The sequence below is a fragment of the Giraffa tippelskirchi genome, chromosome 7 (genome assembly GCF_054371585.1).
Source record: "Giraffa tippelskirchi isolate mGirTip1 chromosome 7, T2T-mGirTip1v1.2.pri, whole genome shotgun sequence".
In the NCBI taxonomy this organism is placed as follows: Eukaryota; Metazoa; Chordata; class Mammalia; order Artiodactyla; family Giraffidae; genus Giraffa; species Giraffa tippelskirchi.
This window is the reverse complement of record NC_137281.1, coordinates 50214200-50233651: the sequence shown is the minus strand read 5'-3', so window position 1 is coordinate 50233651 and position 19452 is coordinate 50214200. Positions and strand designations below refer to the sequence as shown.

The following is a 19452-nucleotide window of genomic DNA, read 5'->3' as shown; positions in this document are numbered from 1 at the left end:
CCACAGCAGAAGCAGGCACTTCACTGGGGCCACAGAGCCATGGAGGGTGCGAACCTAATGCACTGAGTGTGGAAAGCCATGGAAAGGGACACGGACAGCAACGCTATCAGTGATGGGTTTATTCAACCCCTAACATTGGTCCAAAATGCCTTCCTCTCCACGTTAGATTGTGCTAGGAACCGCGTCACACTGACCATCACTGACGCCCAGTGAGCGCAGGCCAGCCGGGGAGCTCATTTCACCATCACCCACAGCACCGAGGAGCCGGGGCTGTGGCCCTGAGGTCACCAGGGGCCCGAGCATGCCTGCAGCCCCTACCCCCAACATGACACCGTTGGCGGGAAGGGATCCCAGTGACACCGAACTTCAGGACAGGGCTGTCAGTGCTCCACCACGTGCCCCGAGACCGTGACCTTTGGAGAAACGACTACTTTGTCGTCCTCCTTCCCCCCGACTTGGCTCCAGACTACTTCTGAGCGCCTCCCGGTCATGAAGGACTTCCGGAAGCAGGAGGTCTGCCCCCTGGGGACTGTTCTCTGTTTCCTGTTTCAACCACGAAAGATGCAGCTTATCGAGGATGGCAGGCTCCCAGAGGTAGCAACCTCCCTGGGCCTCAGAAGCCCATGCGGGGCTTCTTCCGGAGTTGCTGAGAGCCGGAGCGTGGGGCCCGGATGCTGGGGGCCTGGGAGGAGGACGGGGTGGTGACCTCCGGGGTGCCCCCTCTGGGCAGCTGCTGGACCGTGCTGTCCCGGGGGGCGTGCTGCCTGGAGGGCGTGGCCCGGATGCTGGGGGTCTGAGAGGAGGGCAGGGTACCGCCCTCCGGGGTGTCCCCTCGGAGCAGGTGCTGGACCGTGCTGTCCTGGGGGGCGTGCTGCCTGGAAGGCGTGGCCTGGACACTGGGGGTCTGGGAGGAGAGCGCAGAGGCCCCTCCTGGGGTGTCCCCACGGAGCGGCAGCTCAGCCATGTAGTCCCGGAGGGTCTGCTGCCGCTCAGAGGGGACGCCCTGGGCCCAAGGCTCCTGGGTGAGCTCCTGGGAGAGTGGGGTCCCTGGCGGCTGGGGCCTGGCCTCGGGCAGTACACGGTCTGGGCTGGGCGGGGGGCTGGCGATGTCTGAGAGGTCCACGCGGCCGCTGAGGGAGGAGAAGGTGCTGGACAGCTGAGTCCGGCGCTTGTGCCGCTTGGGCTGCTTCCCGGGCCCCACGCGGCCACCCCGCCGCCTCTCCCACCAGGCCGCCGCCCCGAACTCCCAGGCTGCCTCCAGACGCTCGCTAAGCTCGTCCTCGGGCCCAGGCTCGGGGGCGGGGGGCCGCTCCTCCGGGGGGAGCAAGCCCAGGTCCCTCCGCTGTAGGAGCCGCCCCTGAGCCATGACCCTGCGGAGACCTTCGGGCACCGGCCCCTCCACCTTCTGAGGCTCGAAGCCACCCAGCAGCCGGCGGTGGGAGAAAGTGGGTGCCGCCCACACCGGGGGAGCCAGGGGCACCTCCAGCAGGGCCTCCAGCCACCGGCTGCAGCAGGCAGTGGCCTGGGGTGTCCAGGAAGCTGTAGGGGCACAGGAGTTGGGCCCGGGGTCTACGTGGAGGTGGAGGCGCTGGTGGAAGACATCTCCGGCCGCAGAAAGCTGGAAGAGCGACAGCGCTGGTGTGGAGGTGGGGGGCAGGATGGCAGCGGCCAGACCTGGGGATGGAAGGACAGTGACCAGATGGCCTGGCGGGGGTGTGGCTCCCCACCTGCCCTGGCCCCCAACGCACCTGTGGTGGGTGCTTTCAGACGCTCCTGCAGCCGCCGGTGACTCTTGGGCTCCAGCAGGGGGAAGGCATAGAGGGAGTCACTCCTGGTTGGGAGAGACTGGGGGAGCCCCGCCAGCCGGGGTGTGGAGGCCCCCGCTGCTGGAGGAGGGACAGACAGCTGAGGCCTCATCCAGGCCCGCCCCCCACCCCTTCCCCCCTGCCCTGCCTGGCCCCTCACCTGCGAGGTGCAGCAGCTGCAGCTCCCCGCCCTGGCCAGCCAGGAGCAGCGGTTGGGGGAGGCCCGGGCACGGCGGGGGCAGCAGCCGGGCCAGCAGGGGCGCGGAGCAGAGGCCGTGGTTCCACTTGAGCAGGGGCACCAAGGGAAGGCGCTCATCCACCACGTAGAGGGAGAACTGGGAGAAGACGAGGGGATGAGACCAATGGTACGGGATGGGCCCCTTCCAGTGCCCCCTGCAGTTTTCAGAGTAGCCCGGCTCTGCACAGGAGGCATCTCCCCAGCAGGCGTCCCTTTTCCTGATGGCCCTGCTGGGAGAGGGACTCTCGGGAGAGGCTCTTGCAGCCTTCCCCACCCTTGCCCGAGGCTGGCACACATGCCCAGACACCCAGGAGCGCCCAGTGTGCTGAGGAGGCAGGGCGGGGCCAGACCTCCTCCCCATCTGCCCTCGCCCTCCCCAACTTCTGTCCAGGGCCATCTCCAGGGACCCGAGACAGGGCAGAGTGCAGAGAAGGGGAGGTGAGCCCACCTGGGTGCAGATGAGGTGGAGCATGGGGTGCAGAGACTCGGGGCCGAGATCCCCCAGGTGCTGGGTGAGCAGGACCCGCTCTCCTTTCTGGCACGACGCCTCTGCCCCTCCACGAAAAAGCAGCAGACCACAGCCTGGCGGGCCCTGGGGGGACACGCTGGGTCAACTCTCCCACAGTCCGCCATCCGTGGTTCCAACCAGCCGGGGACTCACTGGCCCTGCGGCTCGTCACGCCTGCTGGCAGAGGTCCCCCCGCCCCATGCCCTCACCTGAGTGTCCACCATCTTTACTCCGGTGCGGTCACCCACAGTCAGTACTCGAGGGTGGGCGGTGAAGTCTGCCCAGCGCCAAGGAGAAGGGTCCCGGAACACCAGGGTCTCGGGGTCCTTGTAGATTTGCCGCAGCCTTGGGGAGACAGGCCAGCCGTGGTGGGGGGACAGGCTGAGGGGGAGGACTGGGCACCCTGGTTGGGCCTCGGCCGGGCTCTGGGGGGCCCATGTTGGGGTGGGGGTTTCTGTGGCAGGGGCCTTACCCGTCTTCGGTGCTCCACAGACAGACGGCTCCGGAACGGCTGCAGATGACCAGCTCTCCAGGCAGGTGAGGGCTGCAGGGCGTAGGCATGAGGGCCACCCCTTCTCCCACACCCACCTCCACACACACCGCCCCCTCCCCCCAAGCCCCTCACCTGAGGCTGATCCCTGTGGCCCCCTTGTCCACCTGCAGCACCTGGAGAGGGGCCGGCTGCCCCTGCGTACTGACCTTCCACAGGGCACAGTGGTGGTCAGAGCGGACAGCCAGCAGAGCTGGAGGAGGGAGAGGGTCAAGGTAAGGGTCAGGGTCAGCAGCAGGTCAGTGAGCAGCCAAGGGAGGCGTCCACGGCCTTACCTTCTCCTTGCACGCTGCGGGTCACCACCTGCCGGACAGGTCCCCGGAGCCGGATACGGCCAGGGTCTCTGAGAACCCGGGGCTCACTCTCTGGGGTCAGACTGACCTTCTGGAAACCTGGGCATCTCGCTAAGGACAAGTTCACGAGCTACGGCCACTCGAGGCCCACAACTCCCTGCCCGTCCCTGGCCTGTGCCCAGCGAGAGAGGATACACAGTGTGTCCATGGCACTGCCCACGGGGTAGACTAGCTGCCCGGCCCCGGGGGTCCTGCCGGGTACCCAGGCCAGCGCACCCCCGGTGCAGGCATCATCCAGGAGCAGCTGCTCCCAGCGCAGAGCCAGCTCCTCATTAAGCAGCTCTCCCAGGAGGCTCGCCACCGACGTGCTCAGGATCGGGGCCCCAAGGATGGAGAACCGGCGCTGGCGCTGGCTGAGGTAAGCCCAGGGACAGCTGGGGCGAGAGGACGGCAGGAGAGTCAGGCCAGCCCGGGGGAGGCCCAGTGTAGCAGACGCGTTTTTAAATCAACCTAGTACTCCTTCCTCTGCGAGAGCACCCCACCGTGTTCCTGTGCTGCAGTCACAAGACCCAGGCAGGCCTGGGCACTCGGGAGTCGCCCCAGCCACAGTGATTGGCTCACAACAGGCATGACAGCCAAGCCGAGCCAAGCCGAGCCAAGCACACCCTTTCTGGGACTTCTGCTGGTGCCTCAAGGCCACTAGCCCTTTCCCTGGAATCAGTGGCCTCTCCGTGGAATCATAAACTGTGTTGCTGCCACCTGGAAACAGTCTGCCTAGGAACTAAGTCAAGCAGAGGCAAGTGGGTGAGAAGGTGAAGGGTAAAGGTAAAGCTCTATTAACACCTGAACGCCTGGATGCAGCCATGCCTGCACTCCATGAGCTTAGAATCCTTTTCCCCCTGCACTGCTAGCACAGCTGGGGTTTGTATGAGGAAGTGTGGCTCATGCTTGCACTGGGGAGGGTGGAAGGAACTGTTGATGGGAACCGGCATCCCAGCCTGGATCCTTCCAGAGTCCCACCACCAGCTAGGCCTACCCAACCCGTCCTCTCTCACTAGCCACTTGCCCCCAGGGCTGATGTCCACCGAGGTCCTGGAGTAGGCTCTTCACACTGACCACTGTCTTCGTCTTAGAGCGGCTCTGTGTGGAAAGGCCTCGTCAAGCTCACACACCCTAGGGCCCACCCCAATGGGAAGTGGGGCGTCTCCCCCCTCCTGGACGGCCAGGGTTACTCACATGTGCTCCTTCCAGTTTGAAATTCTCCAGCAGTAGCCTCCCCAGGGGTGCAAAGGCTATGTCTCCGTGGTTCCACAAGAACCGGCTGACCTGAGGCAGGAAAGGAGGCCGGGTCAGGAGGCACAGCCCTGGGCCCACAGCACTGTCCACCGGGTGGTCCTGGTAACACCCAGCACCTGTTCAGTAACATCCAGCACGGCTCGAGGATGTCTCCGGAACTGGTAGCCTCCCCGGAAAAGCAGGTCTTTGGCAGTCAGCCCGGGGTCCCAGGGATCTGAGGGAAGAGGGAGGCTGGGAAGGGACTGCAGCGGAACCAGGCATCCCAGTGCCTAGAGGTGCCAAGGACCCTGCTGGGTGGAGAGAGTCAGCAGGGGGGCTGGGGAAGAAGCAGTGAGTGGGAGCAGCTCGGGAGGGGCCCCCAGCCCGAGCTCCTTACCGGGACCAGGAGGCAGCAAGGGCAGGGGCCCAGGCGTGTCTGGCTCCCAGAGCAGGGCCTTGGCCACGTGTGGCGCAGTGTCCTGAGGAAACACAACCATGGCCATAACGCGACCATGAGCACACGCCCAGGCCAGGCCCTGGCATCAGCTTTTGTCTCTCATTAACTCCCTCAGTCCTCACCAGGTGCCTGCCAAGCCGGTCACCGTCACTTTAATGATGAAGAAAATGGGAGGAATGGGGAGGCCGTCCCTGGTCCTGGGCAGCAGCCAGAAAAGAGAAGGGCTGGGATCTGAACCCAGACATCCCGACTCCAGTCTGTGCTTCCCACCTCTAGGCTGCACTGCTCTCGGACCTGGATCCCACCCACGTGTCACTGACACTTGGGAGGCCGTGCAGTTGCCCACAGGCTCCTCCGCTCCCCTGTAGGGCTGGCCTCAGATGGCTCGGCTCCACACTCGGGTATGGATGAGCAGCAGGTAAGGCTCCTCATGGAAGCCCTTCCTTGTCAAGGGAGCCCCACCAAACCCCCCCCACACCTGCCGCCCCTCCAGGGTCTCTCTTAAATTTCTCACCCATGTGCTTCAGCCTGGCGTAACCCTTAGCCAGGCTGTCTCCCAAGTGGCAGCAGATGGCTTAGGCGTCCAGGGAAAGAGCAGGTGTCCTTCCTGTCCCAGGAGGTCTCCCCACCCCCTCACCTTGCACTGTGTGGCTCCAGCATCCTTTTGGTTTCACTCAGAGCTGTCCACACTTTGAAATGATTTTATCTTCCAGCCTATTCACTTGTTAGTCCCCACTCCACCTAACTATTCCCCAGAGGCAGGGAGCGCATCTGACTTACTCACTCTGGATCCCCAGGGCCTGCTAAGGCATCTGGCACACAGTAGGGCTACTCAGCGAGTATTTGTTGGACAAATAGAGGAAGGAGAAGGCAGGGGGAAAGGGAGCCAGGAAGGAAGCTGAACCCTCTGTGGATGGCAGGGCACCCCAGGTCCCCAAAGGATGGGATTCTGGTTGAGCCCGGGTCTCAGCAGATTTGTACCAAAGCCCCCCTACCTGCACTCCTGCCAACTGGTGTGACCTCTAGGATGTGGGGGGTCAAACCATGCCCCCCCGCTGCCCCCGCCTGAGCCACCAAGGCTCTCCCTGCCATCCTCACCTGAGCGCCTTGTGGCGAGGACGCCGGCAGGGTCAGCGCGTCTCTCCAGCTGCACATGAACGACAGGTCAGGGACATCACTCTGACCAAGGGGGCCGGTCATGAACAACGAGGGCGGGAGGGAGCTGGGGAAGTCCATCCTGGAAAACAGCAGCCACCGTCACCCTGGCCTTCCTCAGAGACCTGCGCCGGATAGCGGCCTCCGGGGCTCCTGGGCGAGTGAAGAGTGCCTTAAGAGGCAGATAATCCCTTTGGGGAAGCAGATAACGAAGAACAAATGAATATGTTGCTGAACGCCCAAGAACAGTAGGTGCTATACCAAAACCAAGCAACCCGCCAGGAGGGAAGGGATGGCAGGGCCTGAGGGTGTGCTGTTTAGCATTGGCAGCTTCATGAAGGTGGTGTTCAGCACACACAGAGCCTAATGACAAACATGCCAACTACTGGGAAGAGGGTACTCGGCAGAGCGAACCGCAAGAACAACAGTCCTGGGGCAGGAAGTGTGTGAGAAGCAACTGGGCAGCCAAGGGATGAACTAGGGGGTGAGTGATGGGGGACGAAGTTAGAAGGTGGCTGGTGGGGGTCAGCTTCCATCACACTCTCACGTATTACGTTATAATTGCATAGTCCTACCTAGATGACAAGCCCCACACTCTAGGCTACACTCTCAAGACAAACTCAAGTTCCCCAAAGCCAGAGACGAGTCTTATTTGTCTGCCTTCCCACTGTCAAGTACAGCACCTTCCAACAAAAAGGAACCAACTGTGTACTGAATAACAATGTTTATGTCAAAGGGCTTTGGTGACTGCAGCCATGAAATTCAAAGATCCCTGCTCCTTGGAAAGGGAAGCTATGACAAACCTAGATAGCATATTAAAAAGCAGAGACGTCACTTTGCCAACAAAGGTCCATATAATCAAAGTTTGGCTTTTTTCAGTAGTCATGTATGGATGTGAGAGCTGGACCAAAAAGAAGCCTGAGCACTGAAGAATTGATGCTTTCAAACTGTGATGTGGGAGAAGATTCTTCAGAGTCCCTTGGACTGCAGGTAGATCAAACCAGTCAATCCTAAAGGAAATCAACCCTGAATATTCACTGGAAGGACTGAAGCTGAAGTTCCAATACTTTGGCCACCTGATGCGAAGAGCCGCCTCACTGGAAAAGACTGAAGCTGGGAAAGATTGAAGGCAGGAGGAGAAGAGGGTGGCAGAGGATGAGATGGTTAGATAGCATCACTGACTCAATAGACATGAACTTGAGCAAACTCCAAGAGATAGTAATCAACAGGGAAGTCTGAGGTGCTGCAGTCTATGGGGTCCCAAAGAGTGTGAACAACAACAAAATACAAAGTGCTCCAGAAGAATAAGCAGTTCTAATATCCTTTATTACCTGCAAAAATAAGAGCAGTTCTCACTTATTGAGTGCCGCATCTGCTGGACACAGTACTACAAGTTTTATTCTCCTGCCCCTAGCATGGAGGTCAGGAAACAGGCTGGGAAAGAGCAACTTGCCCAAGGCCAATAGTGTGATCCTCCACCCGCTCCAAAACCCCAGTTCTGAACGACTACACTCCCTGCATCCAGAAGCAAGCACCAGCCTCAGAGCCTCATTAAGCAAAACCTTTCCCCTTAGAGCTACCACTGCATGTATCCATTTATTTTGTAACCTCTGTACCTCCAGGTACTCTGAGCACCTTGCAGAGTGCTCACCACACAGTAAATGTTGGTAGATGGTAAAGAATCTCCCTGCAATGCAGAAGACTGAGGTTTGATTCTTGGGTAGGGAAGATCTCCTGGAGAAGGGAATGGCAACCCACTGCAGTATTCTTGCCTGGAAAATTCTGTGGACCAAGGAGCCTGGCGGGTTACAGTCCATGAGGTCACAAAGAGCTGGACATGACTGAGTGACTAGCACTTTCACTTTTCAAACGAGGGACTTCCCCGGTGGTCCAGTGGCTAAGACGCCTCACTCTCAATGCAGAGGGCCCAGGTTTGACTCCTGGTCACAGAACTAGATCCCACAGGCCGCAACTAAGAGTTCGAATGCCACAACTAAAGATTCTGAGTGCCACAACTAAGACCCAGTGCAGTCATGTAAATAAATAAATGATAATTAAAAAAAAAAATTGTCAAACAAATGAATGTGTTTCTCAGGGCACAGGTCAGTCTCATTCTAATTGTGGTTTATATGCCTTATCTCTTCTTCGGGACCTCTCTCTAGGACAGGAACTATATCTGATTCATTTCTGAGCTCCTGGCATCTGATTGTTGTTGTCATTCTCCTCCATCATAGGAGAGGACAGTGGTAGGAATGCGTCTTTACACCCAGAGGACCCTTTCACACTATCTCTCCGCTAAAAATGAACACCATTGCCCTTCCTACCCATCTATAAAATCCGCCCCCATCCTTCAGATTTTTGTTTTTTTTTATAAATTTATTTATTTTAGTTGGGGGCTAATTACTTTACAATATTGTAATAGTTTTTGCCATACATTGACATGAATCAGCCATGGGTTTACATGTGTTCCCCTTCCTGGACCCCCCATCCACCTCCCTCCCCATCCCATCCCTCTGGGTCATCCCATTGCCCCGGCCCTGAGCCCTTGTCTCATGCATCTAACATCACCTTTCAGATTTTGAGTCAGGAAGCCTCTCCTGGTTCCCCCAGCCCTGGCCCACATCACCCTGCATCCTCCTCCCAAGCACGCATTGCGATGTGTGATTAGATATTTAAAGGTAAAGCTATGTGATTCCAAACTGTTCTTAAGAGTCCCCATGGGGAAGGGACTTTATCCCGGGTGCCTGCGTTATTTACTACCTGATGGACAGGGAAGCCTGGCGCGCTGCATGCAGCCCATGGGGTCGTAAAGAGTCAGACACGACTGAGCGACAGAACTGAACAATCAGTACGTGAATTTGTGAAGGCATAAATCCAAGAATGAGGAACTAGACAGTCTCAAACAAACCCAGGGAGGCTGAGGGAGCTGGTGGAGCCTACGACCTCAGAGAAGCCCCGAGACAAGTCAGCCTCGCCCTCCTCTCTCCCGGACCCTAATTTAGACCTCCGGAGTCTCGTCGGGTCTGCACGAATGCCGGGTAGGGCAATAGGTGCGCCTGCCGGGAGATGAGAGAGGGGATTGGGGAAGCCCTTCCCTTCAGACCTCTACTCACCCAGGCCCTCCCTATCCACCTCTTCCCACTCCACGTCGAGGCCCCAGAATTTCAACCCAAGAACAGCAGGCATCTCGCAACAAGCGCTGTGTGCCAGTTGTTGCTACGACGCTTTACAACGGCGGGATGCTCCCCGCTCCATGAGCCAGCGGCTGCTTACCACCCACTCAGCAATGGTTGGGCGACTCGTCCCAAAGCCACACAGCTTGGGGTCCGTGGACGGGAGCAGGGGGACCCGCCCCGACGGGACGCGCACACTTACGTGATCCCGTCGCGCCGTGCTCGTCGCGGAAACTGACCTCCGCGTGACGCTAGCCTGACCCTCGTGCCACGAGGGAGCCCCAAGGCGGAACCCTAGCTGCCGAGCCCTGAACCCGACGCCCCACAGAAACGATGAACCGCCTCCTCGGGCTGGGCCGGAAATGCTCCCTGGAAGGCAGGAAGTCCCGCCTCCCAGCTCGGCCTCAGGGGCGTTCCAGAGCGCCACCTCCCGGGCGGAGGGAGAATGCGCGTGGAGACGGCGCCGTGGGCACTGGAAGTTAAGTAAAGGAAGAGAAAAGTGAAGTCGCTCAGCCGTGTCCGACTCTTTGCGACCCCATGGACTGAAGCCCGCCAGGCTCCTCTGCCCATGGGATTCTCCAGGCGAGACTACTGGAGTGGGTTGCCATGCTCTCTTCCTGGGGACCTACCTGACCCAGGGATCGTACCGGCATCTTTTGCAACTCCTGCATTGCAGGCAGATTCTTTACAGCTGAGCCACCAGGAACGTCCTCAGAGTTGTCTTTCTTGACGTCAATCCCAACGTTTGGGAGGTTGAATTTACCTTGCTCCACATCTGCTCTTCCAAGTCAAATATTAACAGGTTCTACCAACTGTTTCTCTATGCCTTAGTGTCCACATTGCCCCCATCCTGGTTCGTGTTGTCAGATCCGAAGGTAGCAAGCAGCAGCAGCAGCAGCAGCAACAAAACTTACAGACCATAAACTCAGTAACTGGTCACATTTTCCCAGTCACTGGCTCCTACAAGACTGTTAAAATTTCCATCTCCTTCAAGCAACTGTGTTGCAGGGTAGCAAGCCATATATAAATTGTCTTCATCCTTAATTTTATTTTTGTTATTTCTCCTTCATCGCTAGACCTTCATTTTTAAGAACTGCTATCTTGACATGTTTTTACGAACCAACCTAAATTCACTTCTGAGACAAAAAAAAGCAGGGGTAGGGTGGGGAGGGCAGGATATCAAATGACTAATTTTAGCTAGAGTCCATGGGGTCGCTACGAGTCGGACACGACTGAGCGACTTCACTTTCACTTTCATGCATTGGAGAAGGAAATAGCAACCCACTCCAGTGTTCTTGCCTGGAGAATCCCAGGGACGGCGGAGCCTGGTGGGCTGCCGTCTCTAGGGTCGCACAGAGTCGGGCACGACTGAAGCGACTTAGCAGCAGCAGCAGCAGCAGCAGCCACGTGGAGCACTTACAGTTGGCTTCAGGAAGGCTTAGGGTGAACAAATTTTAAATGTAGGCCCTAAAGATTCTGTGAGGCTGCTACAAATGAAAACACCATCACTTACAGAATGAGGACTTCCCGTCCTCCCCTATGCTCAGCTGCTTAAGCAGCTGTGGAGGGCAGGCTGGCAAAATGGGGAGTGGATGGCATCCTTGGACGGCAGCCGGGGTGAGGTGCTGAACTTGGGCCCCCAGACTCCTCTCCTGGTCTTTGTTTCCCGAATACCACGGAAGCGCAGAGAAGATGATAGGCGGACCCTGTCCTCCACCCTCACCTTACACCCGGAGCCCCGCCCTTGAAGTAAGGAGGTTGGCCAGGTGGCCACTCAGTCCACATCCGGGGAGACTGGCATTCCCATTGGCTGGGCATACTGTCCTGCTACAGCTTTATGGGCTCTCATTGGTTACGAGTGAGGCGGGAGGCGGAGCTCACCGTGTGCCCGCGGTTGTGTCACGTGCTCCCCACATGGGCGCTGGCTCTGGCGTGTAAAAGGGCGCTGGTGGCGCCAGAACGTGCCCGCTGTACCCTCCGGTCCTCGAGTCCAGCCATGGCTTCACAGGCCAGCGCAGCTTTGGGCACCGACGACAGTGGCCGCAGGAAGCCCCGTCTGGCAGCATCACTGCAGATCAGCCCAGGGTCCGGCCCCTGGAGGCCCTCGGCCAGTCTGGGCCAAGAGCCTGCGCCCGCCCCCAACGCAGAGGACGATGAGCCGGGCGGGCAGCTCCAGGCCTCGGCAGCGGCTGGGGATGGTGGGGCCCGGGTGGGGGCAGGGATCGGGGAGCTGGGGGCGGCCAGGCACGGGAAGGATGGGGAGGTCCCTGAGGGTCGCTGTACCACCCGCAGGGCCCGCCGGGGACTTCCCGAAGGTGGCCAGACCTCTGGGCCTACAGCTCAAGGACCCGCCGCCGGGCCAGGCCGTGGCCTCGCTTACTCAGTACGCGGCCAATCTGGGCGTCTCCCTGATCTTTCGAGAAGGCCAAACAGCAGGTGAGGCCCAGGAGGCTGGGATTGCCCTGGGCTGTTCTCAAATGAAGCCAGGAAGACAGAGTTGGGCCTGAGCCTGGGGCCCGAGGTAGGCCTGCTGTGAGCAGCGTGGTGCCAGGGGCACCAGGTACCCCAGATTTCTAACTAGCAGGTGATCAGGGGGCCACATCTGAAGCTCAGGGTGGTTAAAGGACTTGCCTCAAGCTACCCAGCCTTTCAGCAGGCTTTTTTGAAAGTCAGTTACATACAATTACAATTACCATGTCATCATTGGAGAGGAGGTGCCTAAGTGAGGGCTAGCCCACCCCAACTCAGAGGTTATCAGATACAGTTTAATGATGGCAACACTGTGTACAGATATAATGGTTACAGTCCTCCTCCCAGAACCACAAGGATCAATACACCAGGTCCCTCCTAGATTCAGATTCTCAGCTTTCAGCCAGCCCTTTTCCTGCTTCTAAGAGCTTTTGGGAGCATTTGTAAAACTTCCTAGGAGAACCCCAAACTGAACAACTCAAAACGAGATAATGTATTTTAAAAAAAAATCTACCTGGGATTTGTTTTAATCAGGTATGTTAAGACAGCAGACGTGAGAATGCTTATCATGAAGGGGGAAGTATGGATTCCAAGAAACAGGAGGGACAGATGGCCATGCAGGGCTGTGCAGGAAAAGGATGGGGTGGTCAGGAGGAAGGGGGGGGCAGGCACAGCCCAGGGCATTTATTGGGTTTTCTTAGGAAAGAATGGTTGGAGCAGGGTTGTACAGAATGAGTTTAGGATTGATAAAAGCAAGACACTGGATAAGTTTAGGGGTTATGGGGTGGTTCCTAGCTGCCTAGTACCTGGCCTCCAGGGTGATTTAGGGCATGGGGAATGTTGGCTTGTGAGAGAGTTCTGTGGTTGGGGTGTGAGCTCTGGATTAGTCGGTTTTTATATGAAAGAGTGAGCTTGCAGAGAAGTTGTTTGCTATGTATAGGAATTAGCTAGTCCTGGGACTAAATCCCCAAATGCCAGAGCATCAAGAATATAGAAAATAGGAACTTCCCTTGTGGTCCAGTGACTGAGACTCTGAGCTCCCTTGCCGGGGGCCCGGATTTGATCCCTGGTTGGGAAACTAAATCCCATATGCTGTAACTAAGACTTCACATGCTGCAACTAAAAAAAAAAAATACAAAAAACAAGGAAATCAATTCAATACCAGTGATGACAGCTAACATTCATGAGTTCTGGGTGACAGACCAAGTGTTATTTGAAGGTCTTCAGACACATTAACTCATTGAGTCCTCACTAGTATTCCTCAAGAAAGGCAGATACCATTACCACTGCTTTACAGATCGGAAGACTGAGGCCAGAGAGGCTGAAACTGCCAGGGGGCAGTCTGGTTTCAGAGCCTGAACTGAACCACTCCCTTCCACCTAAGGTCCCTCTTTCCACTGTCGACGTGGGTAGGCATTTTTGGTCATTTTTATTCTTCATTTTGGTAAATTTTCAAAGAATAGTATAAAAGAGCTCCTATAAACTCTTCATCCAGATTCTCCAGTTCACATCTGTCACATTTATTTTGTCTCCCTCTCTCTCTTCTATATATATTTATATATAAATATCCACATTAATTTGTTTTGAACAATCTGAAGGCTTATTTACCCCTTAAACATTTCAACATATATTTTCTAAGAACAAGGGCATTGTCTTATATAATTGCAGCACAAGGATCAAATGCTGGAAACTTAACAAGTGACCCCATGGACTATACAGTCCATGGAATTCTCCAGGCCAGAATACTGGGGTAGGTAGCCTTTCTCCAGGGGATCTTCCCAACCCAGGTCTCCCGCGTTGCAAGTGGATTCTTTACCACCTGAGCCACAAGAAAAGCCCTATAATAACTGGAGTGGGTAGCCTATCCCTTCTCTAGCGGATCTTTCCGGCCCAGGAACAGAACCAGGGTCTCCTGCATTGCAGGCAGATTCTTTACCAGCTGAGCTATCGGGGAAGCCCATTGATATAATACTATTACTTAGTTACCATTCATGTTCGAATTTTGTCACTTGTCACAGTGATGGGCATTTTTTTTTTCCAATCCAGCGCGATTTATTACATCAGCCTCTTTAACTTCCTTTTATGCGAAACACTTCCTCAGGCTGTCTTTGGCTTCAGGACAGTGATGATTTTGAAGGGTAAGGTCTTGTTATTCTATAGAAAGTTGTCCATTTGGGTTTGTCTGTTTCCTCAGGATTGGGTTCAAGTGATGCATAACCAGTGGAGGCATCTGTGGCAACCTCGTGTTTGTGGCGGTGCATCCCGCCACGGGGCCCAATATCTCCTTATTCTACTCCTGGGGTGTCAGCTGGGAGGGCCTGATGAAGGTGGTGTCACCAGCTGCCTTCACTTTCCCGCCGGCTGTGTCATCAGTCATCCCAGCAGGGCATCTTGAGATGGTGTGACCATCCTGTTCCCCAGAACTCCATCCCTGCCATGGTTGTAGCATCCTTTGATGATTGTGGCCAGAGTCGATGATTACTGCACTGTCTGCCGGAGAGTCCTGATCCCAGCCTTCCTTCTGCGTCTCCCAGCTGGCATTGTTTTGTAAATATCTATTTGGCTGCCTTGAGTCTTAATTGTAGCATGCGGGGTCTTCATTGACACATGTGGGATCTTTTGTTGTGGCTTGTGGGCTCAGTAGCCATGGCTCAGTAGTTCCCCCAAGGCGTGTGAGGTCTTACTTCCCTGACTAGGGATTGAACCCACCTCCCCTGCATTGGAAGGCAGATTGTTAACCACTGGACCACCAGGGAAGTCTCCCTAACTGGCATTCTTGATGCTCTTTTAAAATAGGTGAATCTCCTTGCTAGGGAGGGGTACTGAAATTCGGGTTCTCTTCAAGAGGAAAAGGCAGCCCTTTTGGGAGACAGTTTAGCAGCAGATAACAGCAAATACTGTGAATGGAAATAAATTTATGCCCTTTAGCCAACTGATCCCTGTTCTAGGATTTTCATCTGTCTATTGTGTCGTAAGTAACACCTGGAGTGGTCATGTTTGGAAGATGAGCTTCTTGTAGAGAAGAAGTAGAGCAGTGTGTCTGAGGGAGGACAGGGGACCTTCCTCCTGGGGACAGTGCAGCCCTGGATCTCGGTCCTGACAGCACCTGGGCTCTCTGTCCACCTGCCTGCTGTGTCCCCCTCTGTACAATGGGGTCACAGGGACCTATTTCAGAGGGGCTGGCGTGGATCTGTGAGCGGGCATAGCTTGGCATGCCGAGGCCTGCACTGACCTGGGCGGAGCTCAGCAGGCTGTCTGCTCGTCGTTCTGGTCATCTTCGCCGGCAGGCGTCGTGGTCCTGCTAGGAAGCGCCCAGGACAAGGATGAGGCACATGGTACCACTTCTCAGCCCCTCTTTCCCTAGACCCCTGCTCGCCTTTCTCTGTGTCCGTGGAGCTGGATGGGGTGGTCTGCCCCCCGGGCACCGCCAACAGTAAGCAGGAGGCCAAGCAGCAGGCGGCTCTCTCTGCCCTCCACTACATCCGGCGTCAGCTGGAGGGCCCAGCCGCGGGGGCAGGTAACCCAGGGCATGGTGGGGACGGGAGCACATGTGCGCCTAGGGGTGAGTTGCTGCAGAGACCGCCTGGGCCCCAGGACCCGGCCTGCAGGGAGCTGGGGGTGGAGATGTGAGCAGACCCCTGCCCTAACGTCCTTTGAAGCCCACCCACCCTGGGCCCAGGGATTGCTGGGGGCAGCTGAGGAACTTGGCTTCTGGAGGATAACCTGAGCCCCCCACCCCCACCCTCCACACACACCAATTGCCAGTGGGACCTCTTGGATTCCTGAAGGATGAAGGATGGGAGGGCAGTCCCCAGCACCCACTACAGCCCACCCTTTGTCTCTCTTCCAGAGCCCCCAAAGACCCCCAACCAGCCTCCTCTCGCCCCTCTGAGCATAGGTAGGTGAGACTCCAGTGACCCCCCCGCCCCAGCATGGGAGGGCATGTTCTGTGAAGCCGCCTCCACCCCCTTCCTCCCCTACAGAGAACATTGTGACCCACGAGCAGCGCTGTGCGGCTGTGGTCAGCACGGGCTTCGACCGCCTGGTGGACGCCAGCTCGCCGTACCGGGCCTGCAAGGGGACCGTGGCTGCGGTCATCCTGGAGCGAGGTAGGGTGGCCCTGTCCCCGCCTCCCGGGGAAGGCCCGGGTCCCCCTGCCTCAGGCCGGTCTTCACTGCCCCCTTCCCCGCAGAGGTCCCGGGCGCCAGGGGCCACGCCAAGGAAACCTACCAGCTGGTGGCACTGGGCACCGGCAGCAGCAGCTGTGCTGGGTGGCTGGACTTCTCAGGCCGGCAGCTCCATGACTGCCATGGCCTGGTGGTGGCCCGCCGGGCCCTGCTGAGGTGAGGGGCGGCAGGGGGCCCTCTGCCCAGCCAGCCCGGGGGAGACGGGACCGCCCAAGCTGCTGCTCTACCGCTCCCAGGTTCCTGTTCCGGCAGCTCCTGCTGGCCACGAAGGGGGGCCCCATGGGCAAGGAGAAGTCCGTGCTGGCCCCCAAGCCGGGGCCCGGGCCCCCCTTCGCCCTCAAGCCCCGGATCTTCCTGCACCTCTACGTCAGCAACACCCCCAAGGGAGCTGCATGCGATATCTAGTATGTGGGGTACTGGCCGAGGGGGGCCTGGGGGGGCCGCACTGGGGAGAGCCATGTGGGGGTGGGAGAGGGGCCCTGACCCCCCACCCCGGTCTTCCACAGCCTCCCTCCGTCCTTGGAGGGCGGCCTGCTGCACGGCCCCCCGCTCCGCCTGCAGGCCCACATCCAGGGGGAGCTGAAGCCGGTGTGCTACGTGGCCCCCGCGCTCCGCGACACCCACGTGGGCTGCCTCTCAGCGAGCGACAAGCTGGCGCGCTGGGCCGTCCTGGGGGTGGGGGGGGCCCTGCTGGCCCACTTCCTGCCCCCCCTCTACACCACCAGCCTGGTCCTGGGTGAGCCCCGCAGGGCAGGAGGGCAGGGGTGGGCTGTGGGGCGGGGAGACAGGGGGACAGAGACTCAGACCTTGTCCTGTGCCCCACAGCCGACTCCTGCCACGACCCCCCAACCCTGAGCCGGGCCATCCACACCCGGCCCAGCCTCGACAGGGTGGTGGGGCCATGCCTGCCACCCCCCTACACCCGAACCACGCTGCACCTCTTTGCAGGGCCCTCGGTGGCCCCCTCTGACCTCACCCCCAACACCTGCCAGAGCCTGAGCCTCAACTGGAGCCTGGGGGACCCTGACATTGAGGTGGTGGATGTGGCCACCGGGCGTGTGAAGGCCGAGTGAGAAGGGCCTGAGGGTGGGCTGGAGGGGGTCTGACAGCCGGGGGGTGGTCCCTGTCCCCTTGCCTGTAGGGCCTCTTACCAGCAACGTGACTGCCCCTAAGATCGTCAGGGTGGAGGTGGAGGTGGTGTGAGAGGCATGGTGCAGGCCTGTTGGCTCAGGCCTCCTTTGCCCTCCCCCGACGTTCAGCCCCTTTCTGTCCTTCCCAGCGCTGCCCCCGGGCCTCCCTCCCGCCTCTGCAAGGCCGCCTTTCTCCGGGCCTTCCGCCAGGCTGCCCACGCCCTTGGGAAGCCCCACTTGCTGGCCTTGCAGACCTACGAGGCAGCCAAGGTCAGCGCCTTCCCGCCCCCGCAGCCCTCTTTCCCGCACCCCCAGCAACACCCCCTCTCACCTGCACCCCTCCCGCCCTAGGCAGGGCCCTACCAGGAGGCTCGCCGGCAGCTGTCCGTCCTCCTGGACCAGCAGGGCCTGGGGGCTTGGCCCTCGAAACCGCTGGTAGGAAAATTCAAAAACTGAAGCAGAGCTCCAGGGGCCGAGGTCCAGAGCCCAGCGGGGCCCCACTGGAGGAGTGTGGATTCGGGGCTGGGGTGGGGGTAGGTCGGGCACCGGTGCAAGGGTGAAGCCAGAATGGAGGGAGGCCCTGACACGGAGGCAGGGTGGGGTCTGCTGCACACTGGGGACTTGAATAAAGAAGCTGACTCTGGTGTTCTGTGTGCTGTTGGCTTTTTGGTGGGGAAGAGGGGAGCCCCAGTCCCCGCCCTCCAGCTCCTCTGGGTCCTGTGAGAGGTGGGCAGCTCTGGGAGCTGGCAGGGGGCTCATCCCGAGTTGGTCCCACCCTGCCTCTATGTCACCACAGCTGTGATACCTGGATCCCACGTGCCAACTGGGTGGGAGCTGCCAAGCCTGCCTCTCAGGGGTGGGAGTTGTGGGGAGGCTGCGGGAACATCCAGACTCCCCAGGGACCTTGGGGGCGGAGGGAGGAAAGAGCAGCCTGCCCATGCACACGCCCACCCCTGCCCCGGGCACACGTCTGCAGGCCTAGGCACCTCCCCAGCCTGGGCAGGGGCCCTGGAGCAGGAGCACAGGCAGCTTTGAAGTCTGGGACCCAGGGCCGGGGGCGGTAAAGGACCACGCCAGCCTCTAGCCCCACATCCTGTAGCTGGGGCCTCCCTGCTCTGCCAGCAGTTTCAGGGTTCAGAACTCCAGACTGCTCTCCCCGGTGGGTTGGGAAGCTGGGTTGACAGTCCGGGCCAGGCAGGAGCAGACACTGAAGCCCTGGGATAGCATCTATTCCCTCCAGGGCACCTCCTGGCCCCCCCAGGGTGGATGTGTGTGTGTGTGTGACCTTGGCGGCCACTTAACCTCAGTTCACTCTGGTGGACTGATCCGGAGAAACAACTGGAAGGCCAGCCCACATGCCTGTTCTCCAGCCCAGCTGGCCTCAGGCTGGGCTGTCCCTCTGTCTATCTGCTGGGCCCAGTCCTCTCCCTTTCAGCCAGTGCTGCTGCCAACGAGGGGGCGTGGTGGGGAGGGGCGATGGAGGAAAGAGCTGACAGGCTGGAGCAGGCCCTGCCCCCCCGCCCCCACCCCCAGGCTTTACAGATGCTGTCACAATAAACCTCCCACCAACGAGGTGGATGCTTTCACTGCTCCACTTTACTGGTGAGAAAATTCACCAGGTGAAGGTAGGTACCTTCCAGAAGAGCACACAGGGTTGGAATGGAGCTGCGGTTCCCACCCAGGCCCCTGATGTCCCCAAGTGCCTGGAAGCCCCCCAGGCTGCTGCTGGAGTCGCTTCTGTGACCTTGGACAGAACCCCCAATCTCTTGTATAGCGTGGCTGGACGGTGTGCTTCCAAGAACTCCCTCCTGGCTCTCAGCAGCTCTCACCTGCTCTTTCCTAAAGGCCACGGTGGGTGGGAGACGCAACCTTTGCCCCTGAGAGGAAGAGCTGTGGGCTGGAGGGCTTGGGAGGGGATGGGAAAGGGGCTGGGAGAGGGCAAGAGGGGACAGGGGTTGGGGGAGGCAGGAGCAGCTGCCAAAGGCAGGCCGGTGTTCAGGAACATGCACGTGCAAAGGAAGGACAGTGGGGAGTTTGAACCAGGATGGAGAGTCTCAAAAGCCAGATAAGTGCTGATTTTTGTTTTCCTCTTTAACTGAGAAAACAGCAAGATTATTTTTTAATACCAGTATTGTTATTTAAGGGCTTCCCTGGTGGCTCAGATGGTAAAAATATCTGCCTGCAACGCAGGAGACCCAGGTTCAATCCCTAG

The 19452-nt window shown here is 58.6% G+C and overlaps 2 protein-coding genes across 23 annotated transcripts; one reads left to right on the top strand and one right to left on the bottom strand.

Annotated features, from left to right (window-relative positions):
- Positions 1 to 104: 104 nt before the first annotated feature.
- TAF1C (TATA-box binding protein associated factor, RNA polymerase I subunit C) lies at positions 105 to 17418 on the bottom strand. Of its 18 annotated transcripts, XM_081514025.1 has the most exons (17): positions 17262 to 17418; positions 16154 to 16365; positions 15156 to 15224; positions 6225 to 6363; positions 5067 to 5148; positions 4807 to 4904; positions 4631 to 4720; positions 4461 to 4534; positions 3590 to 3828; positions 3377 to 3493; positions 3177 to 3294; positions 3024 to 3095; positions 2761 to 2896; positions 2492 to 2635; positions 1966 to 2140; positions 1749 to 1886; positions 105 to 1674 (listed from the first exon to the last, which is right to left on the bottom strand). In XM_081514025.1, the coding sequence occupies exons 4-17, from the start codon at positions 6360 to 6362 to the stop codon at positions 614 to 616; spliced, it is 2682 nt and encodes an 893-aa protein (XP_081370151.1). In that variant the 5' UTR covers position 6363; positions 15156 to 15224; positions 16154 to 16365; positions 17262 to 17418; the 3' UTR covers positions 105 to 613. The 18 variants fall into 18 exon arrangements, with proteins under 18 accessions (XP_081370151.1, XP_081370156.1, XP_081370143.1 ...); XM_081514030.1 differs by lacking the exon at positions 17262 to 17418 and having other exon boundaries at positions 1749 to 1883; positions 6225 to 6472; positions 16154 to 16623; XM_081514017.1 differs by lacking the exons at positions 16154 to 16365; positions 17262 to 17418 and adding an exon at positions 11336 to 11921 and having other exon boundaries at positions 15156 to 15221.
- ADAD2 (adenosine deaminase domain containing 2) lies at positions 11402 to 17884 on the top strand. 5 transcript variants are annotated; one of them, XM_081514046.1, is made up of 10 exons: positions 11402 to 11652; positions 11747 to 11890; positions 15288 to 15440; positions 15774 to 15821; positions 15907 to 16032; positions 16347 to 16514; positions 16617 to 16846; positions 16936 to 17179; positions 17390 to 17510; positions 17592 to 17884. In XM_081514046.1, exons 6-10 carry the CDS (start codon positions 16390 to 16392, stop codon positions 17694 to 17696), a joined length of 825 nt encoding a protein of 274 aa, XP_081370172.1. In that variant the 5' UTR covers positions 11402 to 11652; positions 11747 to 11890; positions 15288 to 15440; positions 15774 to 15821; positions 15907 to 16032; positions 16347 to 16389; the 3' UTR covers positions 17697 to 17884. The 5 variants fall into 5 exon arrangements, with proteins under 5 accessions (XP_081370172.1, XP_081370176.1, XP_081370171.1 ...); XM_081514050.1 differs by lacking the exon at positions 15288 to 15440 and having other exon boundaries at positions 16936 to 17144; positions 17596 to 17884; XM_081514045.1 differs by lacking the exon at positions 15288 to 15440 and having other exon boundaries at positions 16936 to 17144.
- The last annotated feature ends 1568 nt before the right edge of the window (positions 17885 to 19452 follow it).

Bases quoted from the DNA above. Each gene is read 5' to 3' on its own strand.
- ADAD2 (XM_081514045.1), top strand. From the start codon at position 16,390: ATGGGCAAGGAGAAGTCCGTGCTGGCCCCCAAGCCGGGGCCCGGGCCC. The intron at 16,847-16,935 runs GTGAGCCCCGCA...TGTGCCCCACAG, and splicing joins CACCACCAGCCTGGTCCTGG to CCGACTCCTGCCACGACCCC. The intron at 17,145-17,389 runs GTGGTGGATGTG...TGTCCTTCCCAG, and splicing joins TGGGGGACCCTGACATTGAG to CGCTGCCCCCGGGCCTCCCT.
- TAF1C (XM_081514017.1), bottom strand. From the start codon at position 11,520: ATGCTGCCAGACGGGGCTTCCTGCGGCCACTGTCGTCGGTGCCCAAAG. The intron at 6,364-11,335 runs GTGAGCTCCGCC...GCTGTTTTCCAG, and splicing joins GACACAACCGCGGGCACACG to GATGGACTTCCCCAGCTCCC. The intron at 3,096-3,176 runs GTGAGGGGCTTG...TACGCCCTGCAG, and splicing joins GCCACAGGGATCAGCCTCAG to CCCTCACCTGCCTGGAGAGC.